At 43.1% G+C, this 26,213-nt stretch overlaps 1 protein-coding gene across 1 annotated transcript in view; it reads right to left on the bottom strand.

Annotated features, from left to right (window-relative positions):
* Positions 1–5,935: 5,935 nt before the first annotated feature.
* The window catches only part of LOC142663150 (uncharacterized), a 29,403-nt gene continuing 9,125 nt past the window's right edge, over positions 5,936–26,213 (bottom strand). Inside the window, exons 4-5 of the mRNA XM_075841506.1 lie at positions 14,313–14,416; positions 5,936–6,812 (exon numbers count right to left, since the gene is read on the bottom strand). Coding sequence (XP_075697621.1) covers positions 6,640–6,812; positions 14,313–14,416 — 277 coding nt within the window. The 3' untranslated portion in view covers positions 5,936–6,639. The remainder of the gene's footprint in view (positions 6,813–14,312; positions 14,417–26,213) is intronic.

Here is a 26,213-nt window from a genome sequence, read left to right as displayed (position 1 = left end):
TTTAAGTCCCTCATGGCCCTCTACACAATGGCAATGCCTATCATCAGGGGCTGGCTGGCAAATTTTATCCTGGGGGGCAAGCAAACAGCACTGGCCCATGAGTAGGGGCCTACTCTAAAACTGTTTACCTCCGCCTGCCGTATAAAAGTGGCAAAGGGGAGGGTCTCCTGGCCCCAAAGCACTCAAAGCTTATATTTCAGTGATCCCAGAACCAGGAAAAGACCCCTTGTCTTGTCAGAATTATAGGCCTATTTTGCTTATTAATGTTGATATAAAAATTTTGGCCACAGGGATTAATGCCTTCTTGGAACAGTATGTTCATCTTGAACAGGTGGAATTCCAGAGGAATTATTGATCTTATATCCCTTGTTCGTTCACACTGGGACAGTTCACTGAAAACAGGAGCGTTGTGTCTATCTTTAGACCTACACAAAGCTTTCGAATCCCTGACGTGGGACTATTTGTTCTTTAGTGGTGGGGGTTTGGCAATACATTTCTCACACTGTTACGGATTCTATACTCTACCCCATCCACCCAGGTAATGATCAAGGGGCTGGGCCTTGCTAAAGGCGCATGGGTCCAGGTGCAAAAGTTCAGCTTGGGGCACCTTCCACGCAACTTCTCTTTACAGATGCCAGTTGCGACTCATTTTTTACTTTTAGCTGCATTGCGGTATCGCTAAAGTAACCCCTCGATGCAGCAGTAGCAGCCGCAGATGTTGTTAGTTTTAAAAGATCATGGACACAAGTCCCAACTTATATGTTTTGCCCCCCTCAAAACAAAAATATACAAAAGTGTACTTTTATAACACAGCAGGCTAAAATACAGCCGTGCAGCTCAATGTATCATAGTATACCTAATAATTCACCAAATAATGGTCATATACCCGTTCTACACAGTGGAAAGTGAAAACACTACAGTTATATCAAGCGACTCACAGTTGACATCTGCTCAGATTGTAGTCGTTGGCTTTCCCTTTTCTTCTCTATTCAGATCCAGACCGCTATGATGACTTCTTTCAGCCACAACTTGTCTCTGCACACAAAGAGCGCATTATGCTGCTACCCGCAATGGTACTCTTAGTGTCCCTATACAGTAATAGTGGCCCCATTTGTTCCCCACACAGTAATATGGCGCCCCCTGTACCTCAGACTGTACTAGTGACATACAAAGTAAGATTGCTCCCACCACAAAATAATAGTGCACCCACCACAAGTTTTTCCAGAATCATAAATTATCACTTATCCACAGGATAGGTGATAATTTTCTGATCGCTGGGGGCCCCACCGATCGTGAGAACAGGGGTCCCAAACACCCAGATCCTACTCACTGCACCCGTAGCTGTTCATATTATATGCAGGCTAGGGATTATTCCCCTCCCCCACAGAGCCCTCTGCTGTCAGCAAGATGCTCAGTAACCCTCCCTTGCAGTATAATACCTGCCCCCCCAGCGTCGGCCGATCACTTTTAAATTAGTGGGGGCAGGAGTCTGAGCGCAATATTACCCTTCTCCATAGAGCCCTCAGCAGTCAGTCAGATGCTCAGCCCCCCTCCCCCGCAGCATAATCCCCCTCCATAGAGCCCTCAGTAGTTGTTATACTACAAGGGAGGGAGTCAGAGCATCTGACTGACTGCTGAAAGCCCCACAGAGCCATCAGTCAGACGCTCAGACCCCCCTTGCAGTATAATTTCCCCCATAGTGCACTCAGTAGTCATTATACTGCAACGTGGGGAGGGGGGTCTGACTGTTTTAACTGTAACTACACTTTTAAAAAACTTCTGACTTGCTATAGGGACACAGTGTATGTTAGCATTATTCATGTGTACAGTATATATAGCAGATTAATCATTTGTACAATATATATGACGACATTGTTAGTGTACACTATATGTTAGCATTATTCATGTGTACAGTATATATAGCAGATTAATAATTTGTACAATATATATGACGGCATTGTTAGTGTACACACTATATGTTAGCATTATTCATGTGTACAGTATATATAGCAGATTAATAATTTGTACAATATATATGATGGCATTGTTAGTGAACACTATATGTTAGCATTATTCATGTGTACAGTATATATAGCAGATTAATAATTTGTACAATATATATGATGGCATTGTTAGTGCACACTATATGTTAGCATTATTCATGTGTACAGTATATATAGCAGATTAATCATTTGTACAATATATATGACGGCATTGTTAGTGTACACTATATGTTAGCATTATTCATGTGTACAGTATATATAGCAGATTAATAATTTGTACAATATATATGACGGCATTGTTAGTGTACACACTATATGTTAGCATTATTCATGTGTACAGTATATATAGCAGATTAATAATTTGTACAATATATATGATGGCATTGTTAGTGCACACTATATGTTAGCATTATTCATGTGTACAGTATATATAGCAGATTAATCATTTGTACAATATATATGACGGCATTGTTAGTGTACACTATATGTTAGCATTATTCATGTGTACAGTATATATAGCAGATTAATCATTTGTACAATATATATGACGGCATTGTTAGTGTACACACTATATGTTAGCATTATTCATGTGTACAGTATATATAGCAGATTAATCATTTGTACAATATATATGATGGCATTGTTAGTGCACACTATATGTTAGCATTATTCATGTGTACAGTATATATAGCAGATTAATCATTTGTACAATATATATGACGGCATTGTTAGTGTACACACTATATGTTAGCATTATTCATGTGTGCAGTATATATAGCAGATTAATAATTTGTACAATATATATGACGGCATTGTTAGTGTACACACTATATGTTAGCATTATTCATGTGTGCAGTATATATAGCAGATTAATCATTTGTACAATATATATGACGGCATTGTTAGTGTACACACTATATGTTAGCATTATTCATGTGTGCAGTATATATAGCAGATTAATCATTTGTACAATATATATGACGGCATTGTTAGTGTACACTATATGTTAGCATTATTCATGTGTGCAGTATATATAGCAGATTAATCATTTGTACAATATATATGACGGCATTGTTAGTGTACACACTATATGTTAGCATTATTCATGTTGGGGACATTCAGAAGTACAGTATAAATTATCACAATATTCATGTGTGTAGTATATATGATGGCATTATTCGCGTGTGTACACTATATGTGATTGCATTACAGGCATACAGTATATACCATCATTAAGATGATATGATACATTTAGGTAGTAAGTATAATTAAAATATTAATTTCATCCACCTTCTAATTAAACTAATATCCCATTTATACTTACTGACCAAAATTTATTCCATTCATAAACATACGCTACATTCTATATCCTGGTGATATATAAAGATATATTTATTGCACACATATATTCTTAATATTTCTCTAATATTTTATTTATTACTAGAGATTGAACTATGATTGGGGAGTCCATTTCTGGATATCGGCCTCATTGATCTCCTTTGAGTCCCCATTCCTGCTTCATTCCTTCTGTGCTGCTCAAACGTTTCAGAACGGATAATCAGACGCCGTTCCTGTGTGAGAGTTGTGACCGGTGTATACATTTAGCCCATAATATGTTGCTGCCATTATGCAGTTGTGTGGCATTTACTGATTAATGAAATCTGAGTAGCACAAAAGGAAGGCAACAAGGGGCACCAGAAACAATGTACAATGTTTTTGTATAGCTAGAGGGTGGGCCTGTGTGCACATTGTATGGACAGCAGGTGGACCTGTGTGCTTTAAAATACCAGGGTTAATTTTATGTCCCATTCCGGCCCTGATTCCTATGCCTTTTTCAGGCATAATATTACCCAATAATAAACTATTTTCAACGTATAAAAATATCTTCTATAATATATGCCCAAAAGTACTTTAAATACTCATATACTGTATGAATGCCTCAGAAGCAGGGGCGTTGCTAGGGTCTTAAAAGATCAGGGGCAAAAGCCCCGAGATATTTACCCCCCCCCTCAAAAAATAAATACACTTTTACATATATATCGGAGATAGCATATCTATAAGGCTAAGGCTCCTATAGCTACACCACTGGGTAGAATTAGATGCATTGTCTCAGCAGACAGTATCACACATGATAGGCTTAGACACAGGGCCCCAGCAGACAGTATCACACATGATAGACTTAGATGCATGACCCCAGCAGACAGTATCACACATGATAGGCTTAGACACAGGGCCCCAGCAGACAGTATCACGTATCACACATGATAGACTTAGATGCATGGCCCCAGCAGACAGTATCACACATGATAGACTTCGATACATGGCCCCAGCAGACAGTATCACACATGATAGACTTAGATGCATGGCCCCAGCAGACAGTATCACACATGATAGACTTAGATACATGGCCCCAGCAGACAGTATCACACATGATAGACTTAGATACATGGCCCCAGCAGACAGTATCACACATGATAGACTTAGATGCATGGCCCCAGCAGACAGTATCACACATGATAGGCTTAGGGCTCATCAGACGAGCGTGATTCTCGTCCGCGTGCTGTGCATTGAAACAACACATTTTTTTGGTGTATTTGTGTTTTTTTTTACAGGTTCGGTTGTTGGACTACGTCAGATTCGAGGACTGCTTCCCTTACGGCTTTTTTAATTTTCAATAAAATGGATACTGAGGGTTTTGTGCGTTTTTTTTTTATTTCAATAAAATATTTTTCCTATGTCCTTGTTTTTTTTTAAACTTTATTACTACTGCCTTATTAATAGCCACTGACAATCAGCCAACGTCCATTACTAAGGCGGGGCTCTTCAATCAGCCAGCGTCCATTACTAAGGTGAGGCTTGTCAATCAACCAGCGTCCATTACTAAGGTGAGGCTTGTCAATCAGCCAGCGTCCATTACTAAGGTGAGGCTTGTCAATCAGCCAGCAGCCATTACTAAGGTGAGGCTTGTCAATCAGCCAGCTAAGGCGGTAGTAATGAAGTTTAAAAGAAAATACAAAGACATAGAAAAAATATATTTTATTGAAATAAACTCCCCCCACACACAACCCTCATTAACCATCAGCCGTCATCGTAGTAGTCCTCGAATCCGACGTAGTCCAACGACCAAACCTGTAAAAACGCACAATCACAAAAAAAAACATTAGTAACACATGCGGTAGGATTAGATACAGGGTCCGACAGAAAGCATCACACATGGGCTTAGATACAGGGCCCATGTGTGATACGGTCTGTTGGACCATGTATCTAAGCTTACCACAAGGCAGACTTAAATACAGGACCCCAGTAGGCAGCAATGATGTTACACTTACCTAGCTCTTTGGTACAGAGGATGTCCCGACACCATCCAGCGTCGTGACGTCATGCACAGCGCACAGCGTCATGATGCGAGAAGACGTCAGGACTTCCGCTGCGCTCGGGAAGGAGGGTAAGTATGTATGGTTACTATAGTAACAGGGGCCCATGTATTTTATGACATAGCCCCAGTTACTATAGTAAATTTCTATAGCGGTGCGCAGGTCGTAGCCCTGTAGCGTCAGTTGTCCGGTGCTAGCGACGCCCCTGCTCAGAAGAGATTTAGCTTCTTTTCTATTGATCAGTAAATCCTACAACCCTTAAAGGGGTTTTCCCATGAGGGACATTTATGACATATCCTGTGGATATGTCATAAATGTCCTTCATGGGAAGACCCCTTTAACTTTAGCTCTCTTGTATTTATAGTGGTTCTCTCTTTTACACCCGAGACAACTTTGAGGCCAACATTATCAGCTACTTAGTACAGTTTTTTTTTTTTGTAATGGCGCTGTGTGTTGCTGAAAATAACTTTATTTGCACAAAGTATTTGTAGAAATAAAAAAGTGTATTCTTGTGTATGCTGGGAGGTAGATACAGATGCAGATATCAGTTACTTACAACACAGTTGGGTGCATTCGGAGCAATTTTTAATTGTATTGTGATTAACATTGAAACCAATTCTTTAATAGAAAGCAATGCATCAAATTATTAACAGCTTCCATATCAGCCTTGGATTGCTTTAAGTAGAAAGGAAGAAATTGGTTGTTGATGACTTCTTGGGAAGTGGGAAAACTCCATTAAAGGGGTTTTCACAAAACAAATATTTATCCACTATCCACCACTGGGACGCCACTGCAAGGACCCTCATTAATTACTAGCATATGTTTCCCAAATCCCTATTCTTTGTCACAAACATGACCATGATGAGGAGTCTGTATGGAGCGATGGTTAAACACTCTCATTGGACAGTATAGAGAAGCAGTTCGCATTCTCGACCAGCACGCCCCATGCAACCATCTCCTCACCGCGTCCATGCTGATGAGGGATAACTTGAGACCCTGTACTAGTGATTGGTGGGGGGTAGATAGGTGATACATGTTTATTGTAGAAAGACTCCTTTAATGTAAATGTTTCTCCATAAAAAGTATTTTACAAGAAGAAAATGCTACATAACAAGTATTTTTTTTTTATAAAGGCAATAACTGTAATTTGAAATGAGTTAAAAAAAAATCCGTAAGTCATTCTACAAATGCTGATCTTGTTAATACTTCAGATGATCCTCCTGTATCACAAGGAAGAAATGAGAATTGATAAATTCATGCCTCTAAAACAGGTTGGTTTTTAACATTATCTCAATAAATTCAGCCATATCCACCGCATGGTCTCCATTCTTGTCTGCTACTTGAAGCATCTCGTCCAGCTCTTTGTTTGAAAACTGAATGCCAGCTAATTTGGAGGCTTCCCGTAAATCTGCAGATGTTATTTTACCATCTTTATCTGCCAAACGGAATATGAGTAGAATTGTTATTTATATAATAGCGCACTAAAAGGTGAAACCTTAAAATATACTTTTCATTGAAATTTAGTTCCCAAAGCAAAATAGTTACACACATGTCCATACTGTGACTATGTATACATAAACTCAATGGGCCAGATGTACATTAGGCTTCGTTCACATCTGCGTCAGGACACCGTTCATGGGTCCCATGTGAGCTTTCTGTCACGAGAACCCATGAAGAGAAACCTGCCATAGGTTTCCGTTAGCATCACCAATGATTTCTATGGTAACGGATCCAGTGCAAATGGTTTCCGTTGTTCTTAGCCTTGTAAGGGTTCAGTCATTTTGATGGAATCAATACCATAGTCGACTGCGCTATTTATTCTGTCAAAATAACAAAACCCTTAAACAACGGTGACAAACGGAAACCATTTGCACCGAATCTGTCACCATTGACATCAATGGTGATGCAAACGGAAACCTATGTTTTCCATTTGTTTCAGTCAGGCTCCTGTTCATGGGTTCCCCTGACAGAAAGCTCAGACGGAACCCACGAACGAAGCCCTGACGCAGATGTGATTGAAGCTGAAGGCTGTGTTCACATCAGCGTTGCTTTCTTTTGAGGGGTTCTGTCGGAGCTTTCCGTCGGGGGAACCCCTCAACGGAAAGGCAAACAGAAAGCTTAGCTTCCGTTTGCATCACCATTGATCTCAATGGTGAAAGGAATCTTTGCTTATGGTTTCGGTTTGTCACCGTTGTGAAAGTGTTCCGTTGTTTAGACTGAATCAATATCATAATATCGACTGCGCTTTATCATTTAGTCAAAACAACAGATGTTTAATTTGCAACTATTTTCATCATTAAAGCGGCATGTTTGAAGTTGTATGGATGTGTGCATGTATCAGCACAATATTAGCATAAACCTCTATTATACAAACCTCTATTATCTATCCACTTTCTAGATGTACATAACGGAGACACAAGGCATCTACAGGCAATAGAAAGCTTGTGCAAACCACAAAGAGGAGGAGACTGGCATAAATTACTACCTAATCCCTTCCATCCGCAGCCATTTAAAAAGTTTTAATTTTTGCTTTTTCCTCCCAACCTTCCATAACTTTTTTTTATTGTTCCGTCAATACAGCCGTACGAGGACTTGTTTTTTGCGGTACCATTTATTTTACCATATATTGTACTGGAAACTGGAGAATTTTTTTTGTGGAATAGGAAAAAAAAAAGTGATTCATCCATAGTTTGGTCAGGTTTTGTTTTTACGGCGTTCACCGTGCATTAAAAATAAAAAAACATGTCAACTTTATTCTGCGGGTCATAACAAAGATGGCATACCTGGGGGCCATCATTAGGCCCCTAGGTTACCATGACAACCATCACCACCTTGCTATCGCGTCGCGAATGGTGTAGCGATGCATCGAAGTGGGCCACCTCCCTCTTTCTAGTGGCTTAGATGCCACAGCCGCTATTGACCATGGCATCTAAGGGGTTAAACGAGTGGGATTCTGGTCGCTGTTGTAACAGTAACATACAGTCGACACACACAACTTATAGAGCGGGCTCAGGCCGTGAGCCCGCATCATACTTCCCCTTCTGGCCTCCGTCGCATATATACAGCGGAAGCCATGTCGGGAAAGGGTTAATATGGAAGCATTGCAGATTTTAAATCTTGACACCAGATTCCCCAGGTGTCTGAACTTTAAATCGGATCCTATGTATATTTACTAAACATACATTTGTGTAGGCAATAATGAATCACATAGGCAGCTGAGACGAAGGAATCGCTGGGGTTAAATTTCTCCCATAGACATATGTGATCCTCTCAGATATTTTAAATTGAAAGTATGATATGGGAACTTTAGCTATGTCTAGGAACCTCTCATTTGATAAGCATAAGCGTGCATCCGAGTATTGTTTTGACTTGTTTTTTAATCAGATGAAATATAGAATTTAATTTTTATTTGATTTTGGAAGAGTGCTGGATATAATTTTTTTTCTATGATGCAATTGCCTAGGGACATAGGGACCATCCAACTTCCTACAGCCCTTCTCAGATACCCACAACAAGAACATATGGGAGTTTTACATGGGAGTTTGTACCTACAACAATATAATAGATTTTGCAGCTTTTACTAATATTAATTATTACGCTTCGGAGCTCCATTCTTCTGCCTGCACTGCTTACTAGAAGATGTCTGGTGGTCCAGTATAGATGTTTATTACCATCAGTGGCTGATTAAGTAGATCACAGGCCCTGGGCTGTTACCCAAACTTGAGCCCCCCTTCTCCACCGCCGCCCTGCCGTGCCATAACTATTGTTAACACTACCTTTTTGTGCAAGCATTAACAAATGGTTGTTAGAATTCCCCTTGTCAAAGGGTTGTGTCCCTACATACTGACAGTCTTCAAAAATTGTTGACTGTATCACACTGTGCAGGGACACATCCTCATGACAAGGGGAATGGTAACAACCATTTGTTTATCAGTCCTGGGCTGCACAAAGACTTTTTGTGAAATACAAGGATTTCCTATAATAAACATGTCAGGAGAGGTGACAGATGCTCTTTAAATCCAGTGACTCACAGGTGACTTCTCAGATTCTAGTAGATTTTTTTTTTCCTCTTTTTCTTCTCCATCCAGTCCAGACTTCATGACGACTTCTCACGGCCATGAACCATTTCTGAAGAATTTGCAATCTCCCACGTCTTCGGCTCCTCACTTTTCCAACATTTCCACACCTATAAACGAAGATAAAATTCTCATGGTGCCACACACTGTACCCCTAAATATAATAGCACCATACAATGCGCCCCTGAATAAAATGGTACCAAACACTGTGTGCCTGAATTTAATTGTCAAACACTGTAATATAAAGCACCATGTACACAGTGCCCCCTGTAGACATCGCCACACACAACCCCTGTAGATAGTGCCACACAGCCCCAGTAGATAGCATCACATACACCCCAAATAGATAGCGCCACACACACACTCCCCCCGTGGATAGCATCCCACACAGGCCCCCCATAAATAGCGCCACAAAGCCCCCCTGTAGCTATCTCCACACACAGCCCCCTGTAGACAGCATCACACAAAGCCCCCCCTGTAGATAGCACCCCACACACACCCCTGTAGACAGCATCACACACAGGCCCCCCTATAGATAGCGCAACATAGACCCCCTGTAGATAGTGCCCCACACACCCTCTGTAAATACAGTAGCATCTCTTCTGACCAGGCCGCATCCAGCGGAACTACACAAGCATGGGCGATGACGTCATTGCGCCGCCTGCATAAAAAAAAGTCTAAATGGCAGGGAAAGGAACCGACGGTTCGCTGGCCTTGCCAGCGATATCCTTTGGACGGGGATACAATTGATTCCAGGGGCCTTCGGTTTTGTATTGTTTTTTTTCCGCTATTCACTGCAAAAACGTAACAAAACAGCGATGTGGTCTTTGGGCGTCAATGGGTCCTCCCCCCGGGAGCCTCGGGCTCTGGGCGACCGCCCATAACAGACCTATGGGGATCCATTACTCATTACCATAGGGAGGTGGCAGCTACCGGATACAGTACTTCTGGTTGCAGTTTTGTGGCTAGAAGTGGAACAAAGGATCAACCACCCACTGGAAGTTTTATGACGCTGAAGTATGGCAGATGGACAAGTGGTTCAAATGCAGCAACTCGAACTTTTACTCATTACTCAAGCAATACAAGTTTGACAGTTTCAAATATCTACACAGTTTTTAACAAGCTTACGGTTACAGTCTCTCACACAGAGGGCACAAAGGTGAACATTTGCAGACTTTTATACAGTACATGTGGTGGTTGGCAGATTGGTGGTGTTTATTCACTTATGCACAATAGGCTTGCTGAAAAGTTATGCAATGGACACAAATCTTGATTACAGTCTCTGCAAACAACTATTTACAGTGGTTGGCTGTGGGGGTTTTCTATTTAAAGAGGCTCTGTCACCAGATTTTGCAACCCCTATCTGCTATTGCAACAGATCGGCGCTGCAATGGAGATAAGAGTAACGTTTTTATTTTTAAAAAACGAGCATTTTTGGCCAAGTTATGACCATTTTTGTATTTATGCAAATGAGGCTTGCAAAAGTCCAACTGGGCGTGTATTATGTGTGTACATCGGGGCGTTTTTACTTCTTTTACTAGCTGGGCGTTAGGAATGGGAGTGTATGATGCTGACGAATCAGCATCATCCACTTCTGTTCGTTAACACCCAGCTTCTGGCAGTGCAGACACACAGCGTGTTCTCGAGAGATCACGCTGTGACGTCACTCACTTCCTGCCCCAGGTCCTGCATCGTGTCGGCCACATCGGCACCAGAGGCTACAGTTGATTCTGCAGCAGCATCAGGGTTTGCAGGTAAGTAGCTACATCGGCTTACCTGCAAACGCTGATGCTGCTGCAGAATCAACTGTAGCCTCTGGTGCCGATGTGTCCTCGCTCGTCCGACACGATGCAGGACCTGGGGCAGGAAGTGAGTGACGACACAGCGTGATCTCTCGAGAACACGCTGTGTCTGCACTGCCAGAAGCTGGGCGTTCTGAAGAGAAGTGGATGATACTTCTCGTCGGAACGCCCAGTTAGTAAAAGTAGTAAACACGCCCAGATGTAACACACATAATACACGCCCAGTTGGACTTTTACTTTAAACACGCCCAGTTGGACTTTAGCAAGCCTCATTTACATAAATACAAAAATGGTCATAACTTGGCCAAAAATGCTCGTTTTTTAAAAATAAAAACGTTACTCTTATCTACATTGCAGCGCCGATCTGCTGCAATAGCAGATAGGGGTTGCAAAATCTGGTGACAGAGCCTCTTTAAATGCTCTCACAGTCTCTGGCTGTGGTTTGTCAGCGCGATGCACACACACTGTCTAGGTAGGGATAGGATGGTTCTCTTGCACGGCATGATACCTCCTTAGGTCTCCAACACACTCTTACTTGCGGTGACTTTCTGCAGCCAATCAGTTGTAGCTTACTCATCGCAGCCCAAGATCGTTGTATTTAGCCTCCGTCAGTCTGCCGTCAGGTCACGTGGCCCTCCCTACACTACTGCGGCCTCAGACCTCATTCATAAAACAATGTAACTAGGATTTATAGGGCCTCATAGCAATGGGCCCCCACTACCTAGCTGATCAGAGATAGAGAGATAGATAGTAGTGTCATATATCAGAGGAGAACCCACATGAGACAGAAAATAGAAGGTCATTAAAACGTAATGATGTTCTTGCACTTGACTGGGCCTGCTCAGGCTCTTGGCCCTATAGCAGCTGCTATGGCTGCTAGGGCTATAGTTAAGCCCATGTCCCTAGCCCACTCTTGACCTGCTCTGTTCCACTGCATCAACACTTGTGACCTGGTCACTGACCGGTATCTCCTTCCCTCACACAAGTTATACCCCCAACAGTGCTTGGCGCCAAGGGCACTTACTGAACGTGTGTTAGTGGCATATCCACAACTCAACATTCCACAAATTGTGTAGTTTAACTTCAAAGGACCTGCCTCCATAGTGGCCGAGGCCACACTTCCCTGCCGCCAAGGGAGCACCACCACAGCCTTCCCATTTCCGCATCTTTGGTATAACATAGACTTGTGGACCTGCACATCCTGGTTATGTGACCACAGGTCCTATCTACATAACACACAACAGAACAATATAAAATACTGTTCTAGCTTGGCCAATAGGTGTCAGAAACACACTAAAATTACATAAAACTCCATCTAAGATCAACATTTCCAGACATATGCTTGGTCTTGAACCCGCTAAGAAACGAAATAAATAAGTCCAGTCACATTCTAACTAAAATATTTTTTACTTAACTACACATGGCCTGCCCACAGTATGCTTCAGCATCCATATTTCCCAGGAAATCTCTGAGACCCAGCATTTCTAAAGGGGCTTTTTCCACACCTTGCAGGCTTTCACCAACCTATCACATGGGACAATATAAAAGTTAACAAAATATAGTCAGCTCACCCAGCGAAACATTTTTACCATTGGTGTAGATTTCTGGATATATTGGGGGTGTACAGACAACATTGTGGACCCCAGGCCACGGTGATATCCAAGGAGTGAAACGGTAAAGTCCAGAACATTCTCAAAACAATTAATCACTTTATATCCTAATTTAAATGTTGTCGGCACCGGTATCACATGGGACACTACTCAAAAACAGCCCTTGACTTCACAGATGAGACTTGAAACTCCTAGGCCCCAATGGAAAATATTTAAAAGGGCCCACATCTTTCAGGTGCCATTTATAGTCCTGGTGTTATCTTATTTGGCAGTGGGGCCACTAGTACTTCAACGCCTGTAGTTACACCTCTGCTCCCCAAAATGTATTCAGTAAGGGTTGGTTAGGATAAGATAGAGGATGTAGCAATGACTTTAGGTTGACCACAACCTCTGGGCAGCAGGTGAATGTTCAGTGGAATTTAAAGAGGCTCTGTCACCAGATTTTCAAACCCTTATCTCGTATTGCAGCAGATCGGCGCTGCAATGTAGATTACAGTAACGTGTTTTTTTTTTTAAAAATGAGCATTTTTGGCCAAGTTATAAGCATTTTTATATTTATGCAAATGAGCCTTTCTTAAGTACAACTGGGCGTGTTTAAAGTTAAGTACAAGTGGGCGTGTATTGTGTGTGTACATCTGGGCGTTTTTACTTGTTTTACTAGCTGGGCGTTGTGAATGGAAGTGTATGATGCTGACGAATCAGCATCATCCACTTCTCTTCGTTACCACCCAGCTTCTGGCAGTGCACAGACACACAGCGTGTTCTCGAGAGATCACGCTGTGACGTCACTTCCTGCCCCAGGTCCTGCATCGTGTCGGACGAGCGAGGACACATCGGCACCAGGCGACAGAGGCTACAGTTGATTCTGCAGCAGCATCAGCGTTTGCAGGTAAGTCGATGTAGCCTCTGTCGCCTGGTGCCGATGTGTCCTCGCTCGTCCGACACGATGCAGGACCTGGGGCAGGAAGTGACGTCACAGCGTGATCTCTCGAGAACACGCTGTGTGTCTGTGCACTGCCAGAAGCTCGGTGTTAACGAAGAGAAGTGTATGATGCTGATTCGTCGGCATCATACACTTCCATTCACAACGCCCAGCTACTAAAACACGCCCAGTTGTACTTAAGAAAGGCTCATTTGCATAAAAATAAAAATGCTTATAACTTGGCCAAAAATGCTTGTTTTTAAAAAAAAACAAAAACGTTACTGTAATCTACATTGCAGCGCCGATCTGCTGCAATACGAGATAGGGGTTTGAAAATCTGGTGACAGAGCCTCTTTAATGTTAAATCAATTACTAACATTTTTCACACACCCAAGCTTTACCTGCAGCTCCTTCCCATTCTTGATGCCCACAACTGGTTGGGCATGACGCACATAGTAAAACACTGCTTTCTTCAAAAGTTTGTTGTTCTATAAATATTTAAAATATGTTGTATAATTTTCTCACCAAAATCAATAACCGAAAATCCTTTTTTGAGTTCTGTGCAGAAATCTCGGGTTACACCATACCAGTCTGTAATAAGCTTCTGGAATGCCTTGAAATTGAGATTCCTAAAGTGGGTTAGACAGTGGAAGAATTTAAAAAAAGATACAAAACTATCATAAAGCAGCATTCCATTAGCATAATAAGGCTGGCATTACCCACAGACTGTGTAGAGAATGCTGATAGCGATTGTTTAGTGCCAGCTTCCACAGCAGCACTCTCATGTGACATTAAAATAAACCCAACAAGTTTTACATATATCTTATTAACGGTATTATATACTGCTGGTCTCTGGCTTCAAGGCTACAGTTTGTAAGTAAACTGACAGAATAGCGCCACCAGGTGGATAGTCATAGTTCACTTAACATAATACGAATGTATAATAATTTTCCTACTTTCACCTTGCGTTCATTGCTGTTCTGTGGCTTATTAATGTTTGTGGTATGGTGTGGTTCATTTGATTGAAATACTAAAAAAAATATATTTACAATGTTCATTAGTTATTTCATGATTGTTTGTGATACAGTTATATTTGTGGCTACAGATGTGGATGCAGAGTAGTCACAAACACAATCTACATACGCAGCTCATTATACTTCTATACATCCTAAAATTCTGCGTACGCTACAATATACAGAACGCTCCCAACAAAACCCAAACTATAAACAAAAAAGAATTTACACTTTTATAATCCAATGTTGGACACACAAAGGGAAAATAACTTTTACCAGGCCTCAATGTTACAGATTTGCAATAAATAATTAGACATTAGTACCCCCAGAAGCTTGCCAATAAAATGTGCATCGGGGTCTGAAGTGGTGGTTGGGGGAACTTTTTTTGACAACTATGTCCTATTCTGGTTAGTATTGATATTTTGGTTGAGTTATAATATTTTGACCCACCTGAGTAATTGATATTTTTCATTGTATCCAATATTTGATTTGAGTCTGTGTGTGTGTAATGTGATAGTCCCACCCCTGCCCAACCACTGCCCTCTTTATGTCTATTTTAACTTGTTTTTATGGACATGATGGCCTTATTTGACATGTGTACTCAAAAAAGATATGTTTTTTATTACATATTATAGCGGTATCTTTTTGTGCTATTGTGTCTTTTTTAGGTTTCATATCTTGTAAATATCCACAACAGATGGATGTAATGAGGAATTAGGTGTTTGTAGGTTAATCACAAGCTCTTCTGTGGTCCAGGATGCAGTATTACAGATTAATAATAAATAATAAGACGTTGTTAGACTCCTGATAAGCTCTTCTGTGGTCCAGGATACAGTATTAGATTTATAATAAATAAAAAGACGTTGGATACACATGTGATAAGCTCGTCTGGGATCCTGGATACATTTTTTCAGATTCATAATAAATAAAACCTTAGATACACCAGTAATAAGCTCTTCTGTGGACCAGGATACAGTATTAGGACTCAGGCACACAGCCATTTACGGATTGTTGGATTTTGGATATGTTATATGTCGTCTATAGCTTGCTATAGGCCAATACCCCCTCCCCGTATGTTGCCTCTAATTATATATTCCATATGAATCTGTGAGAAGAAAATCATGGCGTGTTTCAATGCACGCCATATTCTCCCCTGAGAGCATTGTTTCTAGGGGATAATATGGTGCCTCAGAGAGGCACAATAAGGAGGCACCTGGAGTACCTATGGGTTCATGAAACACACCTGTAGGGACTATGTGCTGCGGTATGGCACAGGAGAAAGTATTACAAATGTTAGATACGCCAGTGATCAGCATGTCTTTGGTCCAGGATACAGTATTACAGATATTAAGAAGTTGGATACATCAGTGATAATCACTTTGATGCCCCAGGACACGGTATTACAGATGTGTAATAAAATATAGGCTGTTGGATTAGAGTAGTACGTTGGTATTTCTGGCGCCCAGAGCACAATATCTCAGATTTTTATGTCTTAAGCTAAAAGAAGCGACCCCAACAATCAGATGATCACTACTGAAAACTGTAAACATCAGCAGTTCTTATTGAGTGAAGCTACAGGCAACCACGTATTTCCCCTACATGTAGTATTACATGGCACCCATTTTTAAACGAATGGTCGACCATGTGCTATATGGTCACACCAAGTGCATCCGGGGGCCCACAATCGACCAACACAAAAAGTGGATTTCTACTTGGTAACCCGTTCTGTTATCATTGTACAAATTAGGTTATTTGTGAAACAATGCAAAAAAGTGCTGAACCTCAGCAGCAAGTAATCTGCTTCACTGTCAGCTTAAGATGGTATTTTCCTCTGTCAGACCATTTGTCGCTTACCTACTCACTTTGGGAACTCTGGCACTGCCTTCTTGCAGTCTCAGACATCTACGTTAGTCCCTTTGCCTTTGGAACACGGGACACCCTTCTTGCGGTCACGGCCCAGCTAGAGTCCCAACCACTGCTACTTCTCACTTCCTCCCCTGGCAATAATCTTTGCCACACCAGAGCTCTACAACCTTGGGTGGGAAAACCACCCGGTGTTATTGGCTCACTAACTCCAGCTCAATGGCCGCCTGCCTAAAGAACTACAGGGTCTCCTGATCAAGCCCCTACCTAGTAGGGCAACATGAGGCACGAGGGCAGTAACTTTCCAGCCGCCATATTACCAACTGCTTAGCAACTGCCTGCCTACAACATCAACATAAAATCTACAGTATAATGTTACATAACACATTCCCGCCGTCCATCATGTCTGCTCTTCTTTACAGAAAAAATACAGCTTATCACATATATAACATAACATGTCAACTAATAAACAGCTCAACGGCCATTCTTGTCATTCTCTTCCTGGGCACACCTTACAGTCACTGTGACCCCCCCCCCCCACGGCGCGTATGTCTTTGTCCGCAAAACAGGGAACCTGTTTTTAAAAATTTGAATCCCACCCCTGCTTACAGTCTGACCCTCTACATAACAGAGGAACAATTTGGACTTTCCCTCCAGTATCGTTCTTGACTATGACTTCATTTATCCAACAGCGCTGCTGACTTTTGCAGACATTACGAAGACAAGATGATTATTGGGCACATACCCTTGTAATGCCACAGAAGCAAAGAATGTGAAGACCCTAATTTTAATACGTGCATACACTGTGTAACCCTACTTGAGAACAATGGGCATTGATAGGATCATTTCCCTTTTCTAATTTGTCTTCACTGGTTTCCCTGTCCTGAATATATTTTCCTAGCAAATTATTAATGACTATTCATATGAAAAGGCTGTGTGTCAGCTTCTGCCTTCTCACCAAACACGGAAATTTTATAGAACACAATAATGAATATCAAAGTTATGAAATTAAGTATAAAATGGCAATAAAAGTCATATAGTTTAATAAAATACTCTTTGTGTATTGTAATCATTCTTTTCATGGGTTTAAGTCTGGTCAAGACCGTTACCGGAAGGTTTAGGGACTAGTGCTACAGAATCAGGCGTAGACATACCATATATGTAAACGCTAATAGCTTCCTAATGACTATTATATTGCATGCAAGTGACAGAGATAATAAATCTCATGACTTACGATTACCGGTGCATTGTTATAGAGACATAATGGGGTTGTTCTATGATGAGTTGAGAGCGAGGAGCATATATACTATTCTTGAACAGGGGCCCTCTGCTGTCTGAGTCTGCCCCAGCTCAGAATAGTAGGTTGGGGCATATATTGCCACTACATTACTTTTATCACATCTAAATGATGGATGTATCGTCTGCGGCCACAGACCGCAGACTCCTCTCATCCTGCCAATGCCTTCCTGCAGCGTGTTCGGTCCGGGACTTGCGACCGAAATACGTTCCGTCCATTACAGACGTAATGTGCTCGTGTGAATCTAGCCTTACACTAAGAGAGAGGGAGGGAATTGCATTCAAAGTTTGTAATTTAACTCTATCACTGATGGAAATTTGGGTGCTGTATTTGTTCAGACGGCAAGAGCAATTTATTTATGTTTTTGCCTTCCCACTTTCCAACAGTCAGAACTTTTGTATTTTTTATGTGCATGGCCTCATGTACACAACCGTAGTTGTTTTGCAGGCCGCAAAACCACGGATCCGTTGACATAATTTGCAGAATATGTACCTGTGGAAAAGGTTCCGCAGTTCATCCGTAGTATCACGTATCCGTAAAATGTGCGTAAGATAGAAAATTAATAATCTCCGTGTCCCAACCCCTTGAGATGGTCACATGATAAAAGTTTCAACCTCCTGATATGGTCACATGATTGCTCTGGCACCATTTCACTTGCGTTTTTGCCTTGTTGAGAGCCTGTCTGATTCCTCTGCTGATCTAGCTCTGGTTTCTGGTGATTCCTTCACTGCAAAAATGTCCTGCGATCCTGTGGATGATGTTCTCCTGAACTGGCTCCTCTCTCTGCAAATTTGGACAGCAAGCGCCAATGCTGCACGAAGTACCGAAGAGAAGGAGGAGGAGGTATTGGGTCCATCCTATTGTCTACCAACAAACTAGGAAGGGTCATTTCCACACCCTGTACTCTGACCTGCGGCAGCACCCGGACAAATTCCACAGTTACTGTCATCTGTCCGTCGCTGCCTTTGATAGTCTGCTGGCGGATCTGCGTCCTGGACTCTCCTTCCAGGACACCATGACATGATTTTTTTTCTTTTTCACAAATTCCTGGCAACCGGGAACTCTTTTGCATTGCTGCATTTCGAGTTTCTGCTGGGTTCCTCCACCATTTCGCGGATCAATGACTGACCTGCAAAGTGATCTGGCAGAGGCTGAGAGTGACAGGGTAACCGGAACAGGAGCTGAGGAGGCTGCAGCTTGCACATCCAGCTGCTGTGCAATAGTGTTCACAGATCTGCTTGCATGGATTGAGATGTCGACATGGTCTTGGGTTGACCAGCGGAGTCCATGGCCTGAGCGTACTGTCAAGTTGGGTGTGTGGACGGACTGGGCCGTGCCACCATAGCGGGATAGCAGCTGGCTAACAGGTTACCAAGTCAATGTCTATAGTTCAAATAAGGGTACCTGTGGTAATTACAGTAGCGATGGTAGGCTCGGATGGGACCTTGGCAACAGGCAGACACCAAGCACTGTGTAACACAGAAGGTGTAGTATACGGCACAACACGACTCCAACTCTCTATGGCACAAGAACAACGTAGTATGGGATACAGGTAGCAGGTACGGGAACACTGGGAACTGGAAAACGCTAAGGGACCATTTGCAAAGAATAACACGTGTAAACACAACAATGCTCAGGCAAAGAAGGAATGGGCAGGGCCCTTCATATAGTCCAGGGTGATCATGGGCTAATTTGACATACTATTCAGGTGCTCCAGGCAGGAGCGTGCACACTCTACGAGACACAGCAGAGTGAAGCGGAAGTGAGTGCTGGCATCTCCTGAGGAGGAGATGCGGCGCAGTGCTCACTGATCCATGGCCGCGGCCGTCAGGGGGTGAGTAATCCCGACGGTCCGCGGCCATGTGTGTCACACCCCCCAAGGTATTTATGGGTGTAGTGAGCATTATACCCCACAGGTCTTTTCCATAAATGATTGCGCTGCGGATGGTGCAAAGTAAAAATTGTAATATTTCGTTAGATATTTCAGTGGCAAATATGCCATGCCCAGCTTGTGCCACTTGAGACACATCGTTTTTTTAACAGCCCATGAATATTGTCAGTCAAAAAATAGGACATGTCCCATAGAAGTCAATGGATCCGTTTTTAATGGCTGTCAATACATGTTACAACTGTTAAAAACGGATCTGTGACGTGGGGATTGGCAAGGGTGCTACTAGTTCCCTTGCTGGCTATCGGCAGCATACTCACCGATGCAGCGATATCTTCTGCAGGTGTGGTCTCTCGTCTTCATGGATTCTGCGAAGGAGACGCGATTACGTCATCGCGGATCAGGTGCAGACGAGAGATCACACCTAAAGAAGATGAGAGACGGCGCTGCATCAGTGAGTATGTAGGGCAGCCGAAAGTTAAATGTAGTGTATTGTTGCGCTCACTACAAGGGTAGCGTGGCGCTAGTACAGGGGGCACTGTACATAGTGGTCAACTGTAGTGAATTTTCCGGGACTGTCCAGAATTTACAGAGACAGTCTCTGAAAATTCTTACAGGGAGGGGGGGATTGTGTGTGTGGCATCATCTACAGGGGGGCTGTGTGGCATCATCTACATCGGGGCTGTGTGGCATATACAGGGGTCCTTTGTGGCATAATTTACAGGGAGGCTATGTGGCATATACAGGTCTGTGTGTCATTATATACAGGGGGTCTGTAAAAATTTATATAAAATTAAACGATAATGTCAATGTACCAAAAAAATGACACCTACATTAAGTACAACTACTCCTGCAAAAAAACAAGGTCTCATACAGCTGCATCGAATAAAAAAATAAAAAAGTTATCCACGCCGGAATGCAAGGAGGAAATAAAATATAGGAATTGTTATGGGGCTAAAACCAATAATTTTTTCTCATCGTTATTATTTTTTTTTAGAAACGTGAACTTCACTGGAAAAATAATCAAAAATGTTTCGTACCATAAGGCAAATTTTACTTTTCATCTTTTTTTCCATACCTAAAATGTCCTGTATATCCGTATATTATGCCTATAATGAATGATAATAATATTGAGGCATTTAGGCAGAGACAATAAATATTTTGAAGGTAGTGCACCCTATTTTTCACAGCTAGTGTTTCTGCCTCCCATACACAAGGTCCTGATTGCGTTTGAGATCTGGCCGAGCGGAGGCGAAATAGGCGAAATAGGAACTTGAAAATGAATTAAATATATACAGGCAACCTCTCAGCATCAGAGAAGTGCTATAGAGCCCTCCCCCAATGGTAGGGATGTCCCGTGTGGTTTTTGTAACTGACGTTAAAACAACGGCCGACACACGGACTCATGTATTGTTTCAACGGAATGTGTGAAGGGTACATGAAGGAATAGGACATGTCTATCGTCTCTAGTCTATGGGGGATCCGTGACAATGCGTCCCTCACGGGTGCACCTCAGACGTGAAAAACTGCAGTTTTTTACATCCGAGGTTGGCTACGCTCATCTGAATGTAACCTAAACTGTAGCACAATAGCAGTGGGCCCCGGCATCTGCCCGGTCCTGCTCTTTGGGGACAGGGACTGATATGAATGAATACAGTCATGATACACTCGACATAGGTTACCAAAATGCATTTTAGGAGCACATACTGCCTGTATTTCCTGCATCTTTTTTGCACTCCGGTACTTTTAGTAGCGATGTATGATCAAGGGGCTATGGGGCCCTTCGGTCCATGGGCCCTTGGGCACAATAACAACTGATGCAAAGGTAAAGTGGAGTGGTTTCCCATTAGGTTGCTAAACTTCATTTAAAAGAGAGCCTCTGAGCAATGAGAGGTACACTCCGATTTGTTGCTAAGGGAAAATGCCATTCCGTAGGCCAGGATTACACACTCAAAGTTTTGATGTAATTTTTTACTCCGTTTTTTTTCGCCAAACACAGGACTGGATACAAAAAAAAAATAGATTAATCAGTCTTTCCCTCCTTTTGGATCCACTTCTGGCTTTGGTTTAAAAACTGCACCAAAAATTGCATCAAATCTGTGTGTGTGATACTGGCCTTATATTTAATACATTTGCCCCAATGTTCACAAACCAGGTACCATACATAGGGTCTCAGTACCATACTTGACAACAGCACCAATTTTGTTACGACCTCAGTGGGCGTTTCCATATGCTTTGGGGCATTCTTGGGTGGAACGAGGGCAGGGCTTAAAATGTCCCGATTTTGGGAATTTGAATGTTGGTAAGTATGCATTAGTAGAACGTTTTCTGGTCACTATTTATTATTTTCTTTAATAGCCAAAATGCTGTAGGCAGGTTTTTACAAATGTAAGCCTAGAGCAAAGACGTTATTGGCCCCTTCTAAAAAGAGATCAAATAATATGGCACCCAAGATTAAGCTTATCATGTTATTTAGCATGCTGCATGAATTTTTCTCATTGCCTTTTTTGTACTTCAACATTTTTAAAGGGTTATTTCCATTTTAGACATTCATGACAAATTATGCCAAATATGTCTGATATATGCGGGTCCTCACCTAAACATTCACGTCCTTTCTGTTCATTCTCTGCTTGGATGCGGCTGCCAGCAGATGCCTTATCAGGTGGTACGGGGTTCTGGGACCCGCACCTATTTCATATGTCCCAACTTTCAAGTAAAGGGACAACCAATGCAGTGCACACAGCGGTAATTTTTTTCCATTTAAACCACGCCTCTAACCCCGCACAATACCCGCCAATACACATCTGGTTCAGCCCACACAGTATCATGCTCCCATAGTGCCTGCCCACAGTATAATGCCACATAGAACCCCCACACAGTATAATGCCCCTATAGCTGCCCCCAAACAGTAAAATGCTCAATAGTGCCTCCCACAAGGTATAATGCCGAATAGCTGCCCCCTACACAGTATAATGCCCCCATACAGTATAATGCCCACACAGATGCCCCAATACAGTACAATGCCCACACAGATGCCCCCATACAGTATAATGCCCACACAGATGCCCCCATACAGTATCATACCCATACAGATGCCCCCATACCTGCCTCCATACAGTATTGTTCCTCATAGCTGCCCCATACATATATGGACAGTGACATCACGGGCTACTCCTGGGGCGTCGTCAATGCTCTTGCCGGGAATTCCGCTCCTGAAGGAGCCACTGATGTCACTGTCCATATATGGACAGTGACATCAAGGGCTTTCCCAACACAGGAGTCTATGGCCAGAGAGCTTGCGTTGCTCTGGCCAGGGACTTTATAGTTGAAAGCGCAACATCACTGTCCATATATGGACAGTGACGTTAAGGGCTTCCCCGCGCTCAGCACTTAAAGTAGCGCTGTGCCCAGGGAGTCATTGACAAGTGAAGGAGCTCCCTCTGCTTCTCTGCTCCATCTGCTTTGTACTAATGCTGGAGAAGGGAGTGCACGCCACAGCAGATGTACTCCAGAAATCAGCCTATGCTTACCTTCTTCACTGGGCTGGGCTTCTTTACTAAGTTTAAGTTTGAATAGTATTTTAGTGCTATTGAGTGGGTTGAACCCATCAGCACTCAATATAGCATATGTTGTACTTTTCTGTAAACCATGATAAAGCTATATACTTCTGACCGGAGATCTTTTATTCAAACTTAATAATAGGTTTGTTCATATTGACATAATATTCACAAACAGACAGGATTTATTGTTTTTCTAATGCAATTTTATTTAAGTATGATCACGTTAAGTAAATAATAACTCCATACCATTTGGAGACTTGCAAAAATAGGAAGGAAACTGTGGTCCGAGCGCTTACTAGCTTTGTGATTGCAAAGTAAATGGGGAAGTGTTACTCATGTGAGAAACTTTCAAAAAATGTCATCACTTTTAGGAATATGTTGTGCAGTAGGTTTTCTCTTATATGAGGCAAATGTGGAGTTTTTGACGGTGATTGATTTAGTTCACCAATAGCAAGATTTTCCCAAAATTCTCATTCTCATGTAAATAGCACTCAACATTCCTGTAACTGCCTACATCTCTTCATCTTTGTCAAGTTCCCTCCAATCTTCTAGTCTCCTCTTGTGAAATTTTCTTGCCACCTCTGCAGTGACGGTGGTGTCAGTAGCATCATCATTGCTATGATGAAACTCGGTCTGTTATGGGGCACTATGGACTTCCATAGCATCGGAAACATTTGTGTGTTAGAATTGCTGGAAAGTGGAGATTTCTTAGGTCAAATAGTGGGAAGCCCATGTCAGAGCTGTACTAGGCATTTCTTTACCTGGTGCAAAGTTTCAGTGTGTTGCCCCAATCGCCCCACATACAAACCAACACACGCACCCAGATCTCAGCTAAATTTGCCCCAATAAAATAACATAACATACATACCGCATAAATATATAGTGCTGCTATGTGTTACATACGTACATTGCTTATGCACACATACATTACCTACATATATACAGTGAAGGAAATAAGTATTTGATCCCTTGCTGATTTTGTAAGTTTGCCCACTGTCAAAGTCATGAACAGTCTAGAATTTTTAGGCTAGGTTAATTTTACCAGTGAGAGATAGATTATATAAAAAAAAAAAAGAAAATCACATAGTCAAAATTATATATATTTATTTGCATTGTGCACAGAGAAATAAGTATTTGATCCCAGGGGCGTAACTAGGAAAGACTGGGCCCCATAGCAAACTTTTGACTGGGGCCCCCCCTCCCCTGGGTGTCACACAACCCCCCCCCCCTTGTAGATAGTGCCTTTTTTACAAACCCCCCCTTTTGATAACGCCATACAGCCCCCCTGTAGATAACGCCATACAGCCCCCTTTGTAGATATCTACGGAGGGGGCTGTATGGCGCTATCTACAGAGGGGGCTGTATGGCGTTATCTACGGGGGGGCTGTATGGCGTTATCTACGGGGGGGCTGTATGGCGTTATCTACGGGGGGGCTGTATGGCGTTATCTACGGGGGGCTGTATGGCGTTATCTACAGGGGGGACTGTATGGCGTTATCTACAGAGGGGGCTGTATGGCGCTAGCTACAGAGGGGGCTGTATGGCGCTATCTACAGAGGGGGTTGTATGGCGCTATCTACAGAGGGGGTTGTATGGCGTTATCTACGGGGGGGCTGTATGGCGTTATCTACGGGGGGCTGTATGGCGTTATCTACGGGGGGCTGTATGGCGTTATCTACGGGGGGGCTGTATGGCGTTCCCTACAGGGGGGGTATATGGCGTTCCCTACAGGGGGGGTATATGGCGTTCCCTACAGGGGGGGTATATGGCGTTCCCTACAGGGGGGGACTGTATGGCGTTCCCTACAGGGGGGGACTGTATTGCGTTCCCTATAGGGGGGTATATGGAGTTCCCTACAGGGGGGGACTGTATGGCGTTCCCTACAGGGGGGGGGGACTGTATGGCGTTCCCTACAGGGGGGGGGGTTTATGGCACTAACTACAGGGGGGGCTGTATGGCGCTATCTACAGGGGGGCTGTATGGCGCCATCTACAGGGGGGCTGTATGGCGCTATCTACAGGGGGGCTGTATGGCGCTATCTACAGGGGGGGCTGTATGGCGCTATCTACAGAGGGGGCTGTATGGCGCTATCTACAGAGGGGACTGTATGGCGTGATCTACAGGGGGAACTGTATGGCGCTATCTACAGGGGGGCTGTATGGCGCTATCTACAGAGGGGGCTGTATGGCGTTATATAGAGGGGGGACTGTATGGCGTTATCTAGAGTGGGGGGCTGTATGGCGTTCCCTACAGAGGGGGCTGTCTGGCGTTATCGACAGGGGGGACTGTATGGCGTTACCTACAGGGAGTCTGTATGGCGTTCCCTACAGGGGGGGTCTGTAGGGAACGCCATACAGCCCCCCCTGTAGGGAACGCCATACAGCGTCCCCCCCTGTAGGGAACGCCATACAGCGTCCCCCCCTGTAGGGAACGCCATACAGCGTCCCCCCTGTAGGGAACGCCATACAGCGTCGTCGTCCCTGTAGGGAACGCCATACAGCGTCCCCCCCGTAGGGAACGCCATACAGCGTGTCCCCCCTGTAGGGAATGCCATGCAGCGTCGTCCCCCCTGTAGGGAACGCCATACAGCCCCCCCCCTGTAGGTAACGCCATACAGCGTCCCCCCTCGCAAAAAAATGCGACCTACACTGTGCTAATAAAAGACATGTATCCCCTATCCACAGGACAGGGGATACATGTGTGATCGCTGGCAGCGATAGGGAGAACGGGGGACTGAAAGTCCCCCCAAGTTCTCCATGACTAACCTCTGACATCCGGCGTCTGTGCAGCTCTGTAGAAATGAAT

The sequence above is a fragment of the Rhinoderma darwinii genome, chromosome 11 (assembly GCF_050947455.1).
Source record: "Rhinoderma darwinii isolate aRhiDar2 chromosome 11, aRhiDar2.hap1, whole genome shotgun sequence".
Lineage (NCBI taxonomy): Eukaryota > Metazoa > Chordata > Amphibia > Anura > Rhinodermatidae > Rhinoderma > Rhinoderma darwinii.
Note: the sequence above shows the minus strand (reverse complement) of the source record. Positions and strands in the feature narration are given on the sequence as shown.